This window comes from Vanellus vanellus (assembly GCF_965231255.1).
Source record: "Vanellus vanellus genome assembly, chromosome: 1".
NCBI classification, from domain to species: Eukaryota; Metazoa; Chordata; class Aves; order Charadriiformes; family Charadriidae; genus Vanellus; species Vanellus vanellus.
Window position 1 is genome coordinate 85,956,955 of NC_138905.1, and position 14,754 is coordinate 85,971,708.

Genomic DNA, 14,754 nt, shown 5'->3' on the forward strand with positions numbered 1-14,754 from the left:
TTAACTTCATGCCATTCTACTCACTCTCATGCTGGAGAATTGGCACCTGCTTCTCTCCACTGAAAAGGATCTTGCCTTTTGCTACCACCTGAAGAGCAAAGAGAAGATCCATTCAAGAGACCAAATTCTGAAGGCACGAGGGGAATGTGAAAAGCACAAGAGAAAAGAGATGGACGTCTGACAGATGTCACAGAAGTTCCTCTGGCAGAACATGACCTCAGGAGCTCTGCAGCAGAGATGGTGATAGCACAACTGGGAAGGGACTTTAGAGGTGCTGTTTAGGCAATAAGATGTTGCTGCTTGCAAAGCCAGAGGTACATCTGAAACTAAGAGCAGCTGCTCTTAAGCCTCAGTGAACTCTGATCTTCACATTACTAGGGTACAGTACTTTTGGGCTGTACAAAAAGGCCCAGTTCAGTAACCAAGATACTCATAACCTCTCATCTGGGCTGTAGTCACATTCTTGCTTTGGACTCACTTTCTTGAACGTGAACTTCATCAAAACATGATTAGATACCTCTGGAGCTCATCAAGGCCCTGTGCAATTTCAAGCCTTTTCCTGTAAAGATACAGGCCAGAGGAGGTCAGCTGCTCCATAGATTGCCTCTTAGTTCACAGATAGATTGCCCTAGACACAGATGGAAGTCTGGGGCATACTTGCTGGGCAGAAACCAGGCTAGCCCTCCACTGCCACCCGTATGAACATAATAGAAAGTAAGGTGGATGGCAAGCATTTATCACCCAAGCTTAGGTCAAGGCACCCCTAACAAAGCAAAGCAGCTGAGGGCTAGGAGCAGGTCCAGGAGCTGGAAAACAGGAGGATGTCTGGGCAGAACAGAACTCACAAATTGACTTATACTGGCCTGGGAGTAGCTTACCCTTTCCCATGAGTATCTATGTGCTATGTGAAAAGAGTAAAGTACCAGTGACCATCATCTTGCCCTGAGATTCAGTTGTCTTCTGTGCTCACCAAGTAGTAGAAATCAATGTGGTCTGCTTCAGAGCTGAATTTATTTCGGTCAAGGATATAATCCACCTGCACTTCCTGCTCTTGGTCACAGGGCATCACATCGTTCCTGGCCTTTATCTCAAGGAAGCTGTTGCTCTCAGAGTAGAAAGCTTTCAGCCAGTGGAAGCTGTCCTGCACTCCTGAGTCACTTTCAGAAGAATCCTGCTCATCATCATTTCCAAGTTTGTAGGTACCCTTCAGAGCACAAAAACATGAGTTGGCAATCAGTATCAAGTGATACAAAGGAGCTTGTACACCTGCTGAAAACACTAAGTTATTACCTGAGCTGATGGCTGGCCACACATCTGTATGCTTAAAATATTCTTTTGTTTAAATGGCATTTCAAAGTCAACCTCACCCTGGATAGACTGGGGTCTCAGGGAAAAACATCTGGAACAATGGTTGCAGTCTCTGAGAAATGGATGGCAAATGGAGATTGTACTGCTTGGGCATGAATCCCACATCAGCTGCAGGAATGCTGATAGTGGGAAGATAGGTGTACTGCCAGGCTGGTAACAACGAGCTCCAGGTGTAGGATCAGAAGTTGTGAGGAGAAGCAGCCAGGTGCTTCAAGGTCTGGTATTGAAAGGGAGGTCAAGAGCTACCTGCCAAGCTGATCCTGGCAAGCTATGTGCTGCTGCAGGGCAAGAGCAGCCACTAGACATGGAGTTCAACAGAGACAGTTGTCAGCTGTCAGTTCTACTGAGCCACTTCCAACATGTCCCAGAGTGGAGACAGGGGAGACTTCCTCCCTTTCAGATTCAGTGTTCAGATTAACAGATGTTTTTAGTTGAGTCAAAGGAAAGTGAGGGGGGGTAGGATTAGGATCATGCTCTGGCTCAGGACAGCAGAGCATCTTTAGTGACCATTTGGCTGAACTGTTGCAGCACAGCCTCCAGTTTCCCTGAGGAGATGGCACTGGAGAGTCATTAAAGATGCTTCTACAGATACAGTCAAATGAGATCAGGAGCCAGAAGACTGTGCTCCAATACCTCAGATTTCTTCCGCTTTCTATCCCTTTCTTCAGTCTACCTTCACTTTATCCTCCTTTTTTTGTGGCTGATACTCACCTTCAGAGAAACCATTGTGCCATTCCAACTGGTGGTATCCAGTGAGAAGTGGGCTTCCCCGTTCTCATCTGTGAGGAATGACAGGTGTGTCTCTTCATCATTGATGTCAACTGTTAGGTAGACTGTTTCATTTCTGAGGGGAGACTGGCCACTGTGGCAGAACATCTGCAGAGAAGGGGAGGAAGTTAATACCTCATTGTGCCACACTCTGAAGTACTGCCCATGCTTAATATTAATTGCTTCTATCATTGGGCTTCCTCAGCCCTTCTAGCTTTCAGACAAGTTGGAAGGATCCAAATAAAAGCGCAATGAATGCACAAAGCCAAAAATGTGCAGCTGTTCAGGACTAGAACTAAATGGTAGTGCAGCCAAATGAGACACCTCTCTTGGGGGGAAAAGGTGATTTCCTCAGATCCTGAGCTTTTTCTTGGACAATGCTGCAGGATCCCTGACAATCAGAAACAGTCTTGTCTCCAGCAACTTAAGTCTTGCTGTTCCTTGCCATCCTTCATGCTGGGGTTAGTACTGGCCCAGGTGAAACTCTTTCTAGCCCCAATAGGATGGCAGTCCTAGCATCACCCAGGGGACCTGAGGCAGAAATAACTGCCAGTGAATTGATATACAAGGCTTTAGTGATTTCTGCCAAGTTGTCATGAGCATTAGTTGGAAGGGAATATTATTTCCCTGCTGACGCCACCCCCATCCCATATGTCTTTTATTGCACAGAATAGTTTCAGGAGCTGCTCTCAGGGAATCCTCCAGAGACTGCAGCTGGCCCCAAAATTCCTGTCCAGGGAATATATCAGGTTAGGACAGGGAGAAGAAATTGCTTCTACAGGATGCTGCACTCATAGTTGCTGGGTACCAGCAGAGCAGCACTTACTTCTCTGGAGATTGTTGCTTTCTGCCTACAGAAGATTAGACCTATGATGCACTCTCAGCAGAGAAGGGTGTTACCTTCCCTGTGTATGGTAGTCCACGTTTGTAGAATGAATGGAGGTTGATAAACTCTACAGACTTCATTCTCGTTGAAATAGGGATTCCAACCATTTCCATAGTCTCTGCTCCTGGGTGGAGAGATGATAAATTTCTTAAACCATAGCAGTGCTCTTAGGGAAGCAGAAGACAAGAAAATGCATCAACACTGCCTACAACATATACAACCCCTAAATTTAGGAGAGAAAACACGTTTTTCTAGGATACAATTCCCTCAACCTTTCTGGGCCCTCTGCTTCATGACATGATGCATTGTACCCTATAAGTATTTATTTCTCTTTATTGAAGATGAACTAGATGACTGTTTAGTTATAGACAGCTACACTGTAGATGCCTAAAAGTGGCCTGAAGGACCCAATCCACAGTGTGATATTTCAAACAATAGACACCTCCTGTTGCCAAAGCTAGGTCCACATTGACATTTATACTGAAAACCTACCTCACAGAATCACAGAATCACATAATGGTCAGGGTTGGAAGGGACCTCTGGAGATCAGCTTAGTCCAACCCCCCTGCCAGAGCAGAGTCACCTACAGCAGGTTGCACAGAATGGCATCCAGGTGGGTTTTGAATGTCTGCAGAGTGGGAGACTCCACCACCTCTCTGGGCAGCCTGTTCCAGTGCTCTGCCACCCTCAAAGTAAAGAAGTTCCTTCTCATGTTTAGATGGAACTTCCTACGTTCAAGTTTGTGCCTGTTACCTCTTGTCCTGTCACTGGGCACCACTGATAAAAGACTGTTCCCATCCCCCTGGCACCCTCCCTTTAAGTATTTATCAGCATTAATAAGATCCTCCCCTCAGTCTTCTCTTCTCCAGACTAAAAAGACCCAAGTCCCTCAGCCTTTCCTCATAAGAGAGATGCTCCAATCCCCTAAACATCTTTGTAGCCCTTTGCTGGACCCTCTCCAGCAGTACCCTGTCCTTCTTGAACTGGGGAGCCCAGAACTGGACACAATACTCCAGATGCGGCCTCACCAGGGCAGAGTAGAGAGGGAGGATAACCTCCCTTGACCTGCTGGCCACACTCTTCTTGATGCACCCCAGGATGCCATTGGCCTTCTTGGCCACCAGGGCACATTGCTAGCTCATGGTCATCCTGTTGTCCACCAGGACTCCCAGGTCCCTTTCCACAGAGCTGCTCTGCAGCAGGTCAGCCTCCAACCTGTACTGCTGCATGGGGTTATTCCTCCCCAGGTGCAGTACCCTACACTTGCCCTTGTTGAACTTCATTAGGTTTCTTTCTGCCCAATTCTCCAGCCTGTCCAGGTCACGCTGTATGGTGGCAGAGCCTTCCAGCATGTCGGCAACCCCTCCCAGTTTTGTGTCATCAGCAAACTTGCTGATGGTACACTCTATCCCTTCATCCATGTCATTGATGAATATATTGAACAGGACTGGACCCAGTACTGACCCCTGAGGGACACCACTCATTACTGAACTCCAACTAGACTCTGAACCACTAACCACAACCCTCTGAGCTCTATCTGCCAGCCACTCTTCAATCCACCGCACTGTCCATTCATCTAATCCACACTTCCTAAGCTTGCCTGTGAGGATACCTCCTTAGAGTCAATATTGTGTCAGACTAAAAGGGAGCAGAATGGGATTCCTCACAGCAGGAATTTGCATAAGCAGCCCTGTCTCAGGCTTAGGAAAAGAGAGGACAAGAGACTGTGTGTAGGTAGTGGCTACCTGTCAGGATGGTGCATTACAACTAGCAAGGACTGCAAGGGCTTGTTGCAGATTTTTCCATGGATAGCCAGGGCTTTGCAACTGGCTGACGAACACCTTGGTGTCCAGGAAATCACTAAAAAGTTATACACATGCTACTGGAAATGCAGGGTGGAGAAGATTATGAAATCTGGTAATAATAAATGGAAGAGGTACTAGAATAGAGACCATCATCATGCCAGGAGACTTGGGAAACCTCAAGTTACGTTTTCAAAAGAAATACAACTGCCTCAGAAAGGCCAAAACCAAAGAAGTTGCCTGCAAGGAAGAGAACATTTCACATATTCTCCAGTACCTGTTCCATCTTCCACCATTTTTCCTATTACAACTATGTAGCTGTCAGTTTCATGTAATTCCAGAGTCTCTGTCTTGACTGTAAAAGCATTGCAGCCATTCTTGTTTGTCTGGAGAAAGAGATACGAACAGAAAGAAAGAACATGGTGCTGGGCAATACTAAAGAAGCATTTCCAAATACTTGTGGAACAGATGGAATCTCAAAAACCTATAACTGCAGAAACCCATCATGGATACCTTTGCCAGAGTAGAAAAAAAACATGCTTAGATTAAACAGTCATCAAAAAAAAAAAAAAAAGGCAGAAAAAAGTGCTTCTGGCAAATCACATAAGGGTTAATTACCTCACAGACAAACTCAGGAGACTGGATTAAGCCCAGATCCTGCAGCTGAAAGAGCATGAATGTCTTTACCTGAGCTAAGGGTAACCTCCTCCCTGAATTATATGGCCCTGATGTACAAAGCCTGACAGTGTGGCTTTCCAGTCATGACCATGTCTGTTACGTGGCCATGTTAAATAAGGGCATCCAGCCAGTTACAGATCGCAAGAGCTTTGCCAGGCGTAAGGCAGAGACTGAGTGCAGCTAGTCTGCCAGAGAGGGGAGGTGGACAAAGTGTTTCTAGTTGTGCCTGTTAAGTTCTCCACAGAACCTTTCAGGGCCTCTTACACGCCATGTGAGGGGGAGCTGGCATTCAGTTGGTGTTTTGCACAGCTAAGGCTGTTCAGCATTCCAGCTGGAGATATTTTGCTACTGAGAACATTTTAAAAGATGCAGAGATCCAGCTACATTTTTATATTCTGAGCTGTTGCTGGCTGGTCTGACATTTAGAAATATTTTCTTGTGACTTTCAGGCTGAAAGAGCTGCATCTGAAAGCCATGGGAAAAACCCAGTGTGGAGCTTGAATGTATAATGAACACAAATGTGTGGAAAGTGTAACCAGCACTGGACATAATCTCAGACAGGACACTAGCAAGCTTAAGATGATCCGCTAACTTCATGGATACAGCAAGAAATCAGGCATTAAGCCACAGACATTCTGATGCTCTGACAGCCTGTTTATTGGTGGGAGTGGTCACAGGATTGAATAGATCAATGCTCTGACTGCATACAGTATGATACAGATGCTTGGGAAAGACCCCAGAGTTCATTACTTACACAGACCTTACACCTTCTCCTGAAGCACTGAGTCAGATATCATAGAATCATAGAATCATAGAATTGTCTAGGTTGGAAGAGACCCTTGGGATCATCGAGTCCAACCATCTACTCTACTCTACAAAGATCTCCCCTACACCATATCCCCCAACATCACATCTAAACGTCTCTTAAACACATCCAGGGATGGTGACTCAACCACCTCTCTTGGCAGTCTATTCCAATGCCCGACCACTCTTCTGTGAAAAATTCTTTCCTAATGTTCAGTCTAGATCTACCCTGTTGGAGCTTGAAGCCATTCCCTCTTGTTCTGTCATTAATTACCCGTGAGAAGAGACCAGCACCAACCTCTCTACAGTGTCCCTTCAAAGAGTTGTAGAGAGTGATGAGGTCTCCTCTCAGCTTCCTCCTCCTCAAACTAAACAGTCCCAGCTCCTTCAACTGCTCTTCATATGATTTGTTTGCTAGGCCCTTCACCAGTTTCATTGCCCTCCTCTGCACTCGCTCCAGCACCTCAATATCTCTCTTGTATTGAGGTGCCCAAAACCGGACACAATACTTGAGGTGTGGCCTCACCAGTGCTGAGTACAGGGGCGCAATCACCTCCCTACTTCTACTGGCCATGCTATTTCTAATACAAGCCAGGATGCCGTTGGCTTTCTTGGCCACCTGGGCACACTGCTGGCTCATATTCAGCCGCTTGTCAATTAGAACCCCCAGGTCTCTTTCTGCCAGGCAGCTTTCCAGCCACACCTCCCCAAGCCTGTAGGGCTGCATGGGGTTATTGTGGCCCAAATGCAGAACCTGGAACTTGCCCTTGTTGAAACTCATACCATTGATGTTGGCCCAATGATCCAATCTATCCAAGTCCCTCTGTAGAGCTTCCCTATCCTCCTGGGAATCAACACTCCTGCTTAACTTGGTGTCATCTGCAAACTTGCTGATGATACACCCTATGTCCTTATCAAGATCATCAATAAAGACGTTAAACAGAAATGGTCCCAACACTGATCCCTGAGGCACACCACTTGTGACGGGCCGCCAGCTGTATTTAAATCCATTGAGCACCACTCTTTGGGACCTTCCAGTCAGATATGGGCAGCTAGAGCAGTAATTCAAGTGATAGAGTCACAGGAAGAGGAATCAATGGTCTGATCAGGTCTAGGGAGTGGGAAGACACCACATGAAACAGGTTGGTGCACATCAGAGGTGTGTTGAGGCAGGTTAAGGGGACAGACATACATTTCCAGCAGGTTAAACTTTCCACTTTCATATTTGTTCACCTACCCAGCTGTTTTGTTTCCTCATGTCAGTAGGACTTGATAAATTGCCTTCCAAGAATTGGGATAACGTGACAAAAGTAATATCTATTTTCCCTTGAACGGGCTTCCCATAGGTATACCTGTGTCAAAGGGGAGAAACATTCACCTGAAAACTGGCTGCTTCAGCAGAAATATTGATCCAGGCCACCCCCTACCCTCATCAAGAGAAAGTGGTGCCTGGGTGAGCTTTGTACCTTGTTTTCTCAGGAACTTCAGCTTGTCTCAGTTTGTATCCCACTCCACCCGCTATTCCCAGCATCCTTAGTGTCCTTCAGCCTCACAGTAAATGACCAGGTGCGAGAAGGAGCCTGTTCCCAGAGAGTGATCTGTCTCCCCCAACCACAGAGAAATGCAAAAACATTGTACTGGAAGGCCACTTCTCAGCTATGGGCAATCTGGAGGTGATTGTGGACTCGAAAGCCAGAGATCACAATGGTATCAGGTACTCACTTGCCACAGACCTTCAGCTGAAATTCCTCATCCGCTGTAGTGATAAATGGAGGGTGCTCAATATCTATTTCAAAATTTTTCAGCACTGCATAGAAGAAAGGAAGGTAAGGATGGAGGAAAAAAAGCAATACTCAGTATGGACACTGACTGTAAGTTCTGTTACAGCTGCAGTCCAGATGTGGGGAAAGACAGTAGTGTCCCCAGTTATTCACCACCATGCTGCAATAGGGGTTACTGCCTTCAACCACACCACCTATCTGCTGCTGCAGTTGCACATGGGACTGAGTTCTACTCCAGCTCAGTCAAGCATAAACATTTTAAATGGCACTGGGTTTCATCCTTACCTACATCCTTGCCACTGGGTTTCGTCCTTACCTATTTCACTGCAACTGAATGGGACTAAGACATGATGCTGCTTCCTATTATAGCAGCTGACCAGAATGGGTGGTAAACCTGGCTTAGAAATGGGTGACAATGAGCAGCAAAATCTGTTCATCACAGCACCCAGCTGCAGCTAGAATGAGATGTCAGATCACAGCCTTTGCTTTGTACCTTATGCAGCTACAGATCCTTCAGCCCAGCACAAGATGTGCGCACAGACCCATCTATGCCTGTCCCCATTCTTCTGTTCTCCCAGGACAAAAGTTTTGAGGCTGCATCACCCTGCTCTCTTCTCCAGCTACCCTCACCTCTGTTGTCCAAGTCTCACCATATTCATCAACACTGAAGGTTTTCTGAGCCATGTCTTGTTCTACTGAGATGGTATAATTCCCAAGGGGTGCTTCAGAGGCCAGGGGGAAGGATAGATCCACAATGCCATGTCTTGACTTTACATTCATCCACTCAGCAATACGGTTATATTCAGGATCCTATTTGGGAAAGTACATGCAGAGCCACCAAGTCACACTGGGAGCATGGGTACCTGGCAGGTCCGGCCGTACTCAGGCACAAAAAGGCACTATGAGGGCTTACCCTTGCCCCAGTACAGAGGATGCCAGTTCACCAAACGAGATCCTTCTCCTCCCTCCAGTATCCTTTTACTGAACTTTTGAATTTCAAAGGCTACCGAGAAGAGTAAAGCTACTGGGAAGCGGTAACACGATAACACCACAGGAAGGAGAAGCAGCTGTGCTGCATCTACTGAGCACTTAGTCTTGTGCTTTGTGCTCTGTGCAAACTAGGTGTTGAGCAAAGGTTCATTACTGCCCTGCCTCTAGCTCAGCTGTGTGCATCACAGAGGTGCTGGTTTGAATGAAGAACTCAGGCTGACCCGGTAGACTTCATCCAAACCCAAAGTAAACATAACCTTATGAGGTTACATTTGTGGCACACTTCTGTCCAGGACTGAAAAGGCACAGTAGAAGAGACAGACATCTCCCTTTGGTTAGTTCTTCATCACTTACCTCCAGCCATATCTGGGAATACTGTAAAAACAAGAGAAATACAAGCTCAGTTTTGTGAACCAATATTAATAACATTGCCCTCATGTGGGCCCCTGACTAGAAAGTTCTGCCCCATCCAGACCCCACACTAGGTCTCCTCCTCCCTCTGTGCTATCTTACACTGCAGTCTTTCTCCAAGGGACCAGTGGATGAGTGGTTTATCTTCAAAGATGATTTGTTCTTATAACCATGAAGGGAGATGTATCTTTCATGAGCCTCTCAATGTGTCTCATGCTGAGCCTCCTACTTCTAGAAAAACACAGGGTGATACTCACCTCATTTTTAATGACCTTGAGGTCCTCATCGAGGTTCACAATTCGAAATTTCACTGGAGATATAAAGTAAAGGATAATAAAGCATTCTGGCTGAAACATGTCTTTGCACAAATCTGCTTCTCCTTTTCTGTGCTCCATGTCTCTCTGTTTACCTCAGAAGTATCCAGGTCTTTCCCCAAACAGCCCTCCCCAGCATCTCCCACCCCAGAGGACTTTGGGAGTTTTGTATGCAGCTGTGGGCTGTAGAAACTCACTGCCTTTAACTGGAAGGATGACAGTGATGTGTTAAACAGAGGGGTTGGTCTGCCTGCAGTCTGTTCATTCCATGAAGACTGTGGAGTAACTCTCTGTATTTCTACAACTTAGAACTGTCACTCTAGGTTTTTCTTGAATATTAATAGTCTTCAAAAAACAACAGATTGGCCAGTGTCCTGGAGAGTCCTGGTTTCCTTTTAGGTGTCACTAGAGATACTTCACCAATACAACAACCAGTAGCAGCAGACTGGGCATTGCGTGCGGCACAGCTCAGAAGGGAACATCCTGACTCATACTGTTCCTGGAAACATCTGATAATAGAGATCTGCTTTCTTCCATCTCCAACAAGCTTAGCTTGCTGCACTCAGTGAAATATTCCCCCAGATGTGGCTGCTACCTTAACCCTTCCCTCCCCATTTCCATTTGCTTCCTTCTTGCCTTACCTGTTTCTCCAGGTTTGTATAAGACCTTGTCTGTCTCTACCAGAATTACATTCTTCTGGGGCTTGACCAGAACCTTCCTGTGACCCTCAAAGAGCACTTTGTCCCCACCGTGGATCAGGACATGCAGAAAAAACACCTCCTCTGGCTGTCAGTTTAAAAAAAAAAAAAAAAACCAAACTGCCTGAGACTACAAGTAGCTTGAAGTAGAAGCAGAGACACCCGTCCTACCAAAATTCCAACTTCCTTCTCTCTTCCCCTCCTTTGATTTAGTTCTCTCCTTTCCCTAGTCATAGTCTTCTCTGTGCTCCCCCACTTCTCATTCTCTTTTCTCTGCCTTCGTCCTTGTCATGTTTGCCTCTTTCTGCATTAATTTCTCCCCTTTACTATTTTTCCCACCCTGCATCTCCAGCATTAACATGGCTCAGATCAGGAGAGGCTGAAGCCCTCTAGTTTGTAAAAGGAGAGGAAGCCAAGAGAGGTGTCTTACGTGTGATGTGGAATCATCTCTTTGCCTGGGAAGGAACTCTGGCACCTAGATTGATTGATACAAGGAAATGGAAAACAAATTCATCAGAGACTTTGCATCTTATCCCAGATGTGAGAGACATCATCTCACAGTTAAACTGTCTCTAACCTGCTTGTCATTATAGGGAGAAGAAGCAGTCACTGCCTGTGGCTTGTTCATGAGCCTAAGAGTGAACTAACTGGCATGTCATTCTCCAAATTCACATAAATGTGAGATTTTTTATGAAATCAAGAAAAAAAATAGGGAAGTCACATCTGAAGCTGACCAAGACAGTAAGGGGAGATGAGATCAGGCAAAACTACGACATCTCAATATCAGAAAGACCAAGCTCACCAGGAGAAAGATTCTTTTTGCTAACAGCAGACTTCCTTGGCTTTCCAGAGCTAGGACTTGCTCTTTCCTAAGGGCTGACACCAAACACTTAGTTAATCATTGTCTTGTTGATGCAAGAACCAGAAGTGACTACAGCCCCTCCTTGACTTCTGCTGAATCTGCAGGACAATCAGGGCATAGGCACAGTGACTTTGTACAGTGCTGAGGAAGACGGGGCAGTTTGTAGAGCCTCAGCACCAGACACTTCTCCATGGCTCTCCAGAAATGTAACTGAAGGTCCTGTAGTTGTGCCCCAGCATCAATGTGTCTTCTTAAGCTAACTAAAGCAGCAAAGTTGCAATGGCAGGAACTCAAGCCACCCAAGAAATATCCAGACTGCCTCGGTAAAATTCAGTTCACTATGGATTCAGCGCCATCACCACCCATCACAGCTAAATTAAAGCAAGCTCAATGTCTATGCAGACTGCAACTACATCTTGCGATATAGATGCAGCTTTAGAGCAGAATGGTCTTCTTGGAGCTGGAGGCACAGGCTTCTGAGGAAGAAAGGATGAAAAGAATCTGTTCCCAATGCATTGACTTGCACTGTGATATACAAGCATTTTTAGGGACTAAACACTGAGTAAACTGAAAATCAATGTTTTCCATCAGGTTTTAAGTAGGATGAAACGGGCTGATGCAGATCAAAATAACAGCTTTTTGTCTACACAGGAAAGATTCCCTACTTTGCTAGGCTTCAGGACACTGCTGTATTTTGCCTGGCACTGGTAAGGAAATACCCTTAACCTGCTTGCAACCCATGTGAAGGCAAAAAGATAGTGTACCCAGAGATGTGCTGAGCTACTGTCTGAAGAGAAGGTGAGAGCAGCCACTGCCAAGTCAGCAGCCACAGCTACACTCACCTGGAAGGTGATGCACTGAAAAGTGCCTGGCTTCTCCACATCCTGTTCCACCAGTGTGTGATTGTGGGTTCTCACATCCAAGGTGACAGCCAGGTGGACAGCCTCAGTCAGGGAGCTGAAGTGAATGCAAAGCTTCTCCTCTTGGGAATGGTGAATGACGGCAGGGAACACCACCATATAGTGACTAGAAGAGAGCAGCAGATGTTCAAAAACAATTCAGAGGCTGAGGTGGACAGGCCAGAATCCATCTCTGCTGCTTTCATGAAGAGGTACACCAGGGGTCAGAAATGTCTGGAGGCCTGCAGTGAAGGAACTATAGTGCAGCTCCCTTACCAAAGAAGCAACATGCCCGGTGTGGAATGAGAGAGCTCCTGATATCTGTCTGTCACCACCTTGCCACCAGCCAGGACACAGCTGCCCAGTGTACGATACTCCAATTGCAAGTACACAGAGCAAGGCTGTGTGAGGAATGAAGCCGAAGACTCGGTGGCTGAGGCATAAGGCTTCAGTCCTCAGAATAAATTTCAACTCCACCAGCACAGGGTGAACAGAGGCAAAACTTGTGGCTTCTGTAGCTTTGTGGTGTGTGCAGTGCAGCACCTGCACAAGCAGACGCCAGGGGCTTCACCTGCAGTGATGCTCAACGCCCAGCGCTCCAAAAGGACTCAGTAGGAGCTGCTCCTGGTCAGCCTCCCTGAGAACGAGGCCCCCACCATTCAGTTCTGTGGTGCTAACTAGTGCAGCAACTCAGCACCACCCTTCAGTGACAGTCCCTTCCACCAAGCCCCCCGAAATCAAAAGGAGATAATCTCACGGTTCCAGGCTTGCTGCAGATGCGACTGGGAATAGGGTCAGGGCTAAGAGGAGCACTGGTGCTCCCATTGCTTGGTCTGGGACTGACAGCTGACAAGATCCACACAGGAGGAGAGAACTGCCTGTACTGATGGGCTGGAACAATCCTAAATACCCGTCAGATGCTCCTAAGTCCAAAGAGTGGGGAAGCTGGTATATGGAGATCGTGTCTCTTCCAGGCTAATGACATTAGCTAATATTTACTTGCTTCCACCAACAGCAGAGTAAAGGCCACACAGCACAATTCTCCACCCACATTTACATTCAGATGGTATTCCAGGCCATGGGGTGCCAGAGCACTGGGGGAGAGATGTGGAGTGAGTGACCTCGAACCCAGGCTGAAGGGCACTTAGGAGAAAAACTCATCTCAGCGGTGGCTGGTCTGGATCCTGGCTGTAGCATCCAACAAGAGCCAAAGCTGCACACCAGCTACCGTCCTCAGCTTGTAAAAAACATCCTCAGTACTCTCCCTGTGCAGCATTGATGATCTTCCCCTCATCCAGTATTTAATCAGAGCGTGGAGTAAAAACCTTTCAATTCACTTCCATTCTCTTCCTCACTACCTCTGTCCACCCATCCATCCCAGCCATGTCTGATCCCCCTGGGTACAGAACCTTTTCCAGGGCTGCTCCTGCCACTCACTACCAACTCCCCGTGTAGCTCTACTGTATGGCCTTTCCAAATAAAGCTAGACATTTTAAGTCCCCACATATTTCAGCAAATCTCTACTTCACCTCTCCCCAAGCCAGATGTCTGGTCTCCTGCCAGCTTCCTCCAGCCATAACATAGTTCTACACTGACACCACCACCCATCTCCTCCAGACTCTTCCCAGGGTCTGCAAGCTCGTTTTTCCTTTTCCTGGGTGGCAGCAGTGAAATGAACAGGGCTTGGACTTATTTGCCCTCTAGTTACAACCTCATTTGAAGGTGGATGTCTTCATCCAGCCCTGGCCCCATCTGTGTTTTTGCAAAGCGTAACCAAAGGTACACAATATAGAGTGAATTTGCCATCCACCCACTCTTTGCTGCCAGCTGAAGCAATCCCCTGGATTTACTTTGGCACTGTTGCCGTATGTGTGCCTAGCATCTACCCTCTTAGTGCACAGTCCGATGTAACAGGAACACACTAGCCTTTAACCTAGCACTGACATTGCAGATAATCTGCAGGTTTAAAGCACTGTATGTCACTGATCTGGGAGCATATTTGATTCTCTGAAATCAACAGGGCTTTGACTTCAAGCCTAAACTAGCAGGACAAAAAACAATCTGAGTTCTGTCTGATTTCAGAAACACTCCCCGTGGCTCTGCATCTCTGAATGGTCATCAGGTTGGCTGCCTCTGAAGTTAAATGGGAACAGATAGACAACAAAAAGATAATAATGTGCTAAAGTTCCTCCTTTCTTCCAGGGAGGAACGGGAGCACTGGCAGAGCTGTGTGCGAAGCCCTGGTCTGGTCTGGCTGGCGACTGTGCAGAAGGAGTGAAATATCAGTAAGAACTATATAATACATAAAAAGAAAATTCTACAGAAGAAGAACCTTGAAGCAAAATCCACTGGCATCACAAAGAATGAATTTGTCCCAGCATGAAATTCTGGTAAAGACACCTTTATAAAAATAGGGTGGCTGTACCAAGTGTAGTAACTGAGCACTTGTGCTGCCATCAGCTGTGCTGCATGAGGCAGAGGAAGGCATCTCCC

At 46.6% G+C, this 14,754-nt stretch overlaps 1 protein-coding gene across 1 annotated transcript in view; it reads right to left on the reverse strand.

Moving 5' to 3' along the window:
* LOC309671874 (alpha-2-macroglobulin-like protein 1) overlaps nucleotides 1-13,086 on the reverse strand; it is a gene marked incomplete at both ends in the record, with an annotated part of 44,147 nt that extends 31,061 nt beyond the window's left edge. The window contains 13 exons of the mRNA XM_082483182.1: nucleotides 25-88; nucleotides 971-1,204; nucleotides 2,080-2,244; nucleotides 3,037-3,146; nucleotides 5,102-5,210; nucleotides 7,544-7,658; nucleotides 8,029-8,113; nucleotides 8,738-8,897; nucleotides 9,432-9,452; nucleotides 9,746-9,798; nucleotides 10,444-10,588; nucleotides 12,205-12,388; nucleotides 13,019-13,086. Of these exons, the coding sequence (XP_082339308.1) occupies nucleotides 25-88; nucleotides 971-1,204; nucleotides 2,080-2,244; nucleotides 3,037-3,146; nucleotides 5,102-5,210; nucleotides 7,544-7,658; nucleotides 8,029-8,113; nucleotides 8,738-8,897; nucleotides 9,432-9,452; nucleotides 9,746-9,798; nucleotides 10,444-10,588; nucleotides 12,205-12,388; nucleotides 13,019-13,086 (1,513 nt within the window). The remainder of the gene's footprint in view (nucleotides 1-24; nucleotides 89-970; nucleotides 1,205-2,079; nucleotides 2,245-3,036; nucleotides 3,147-5,101; nucleotides 5,211-7,543; nucleotides 7,659-8,028; nucleotides 8,114-8,737; nucleotides 8,898-9,431; nucleotides 9,453-9,745; nucleotides 9,799-10,443; nucleotides 10,589-12,204; nucleotides 12,389-13,018) is intronic.
* Nucleotides 13,087-14,754: the final 1,668 nt, after the last annotated feature.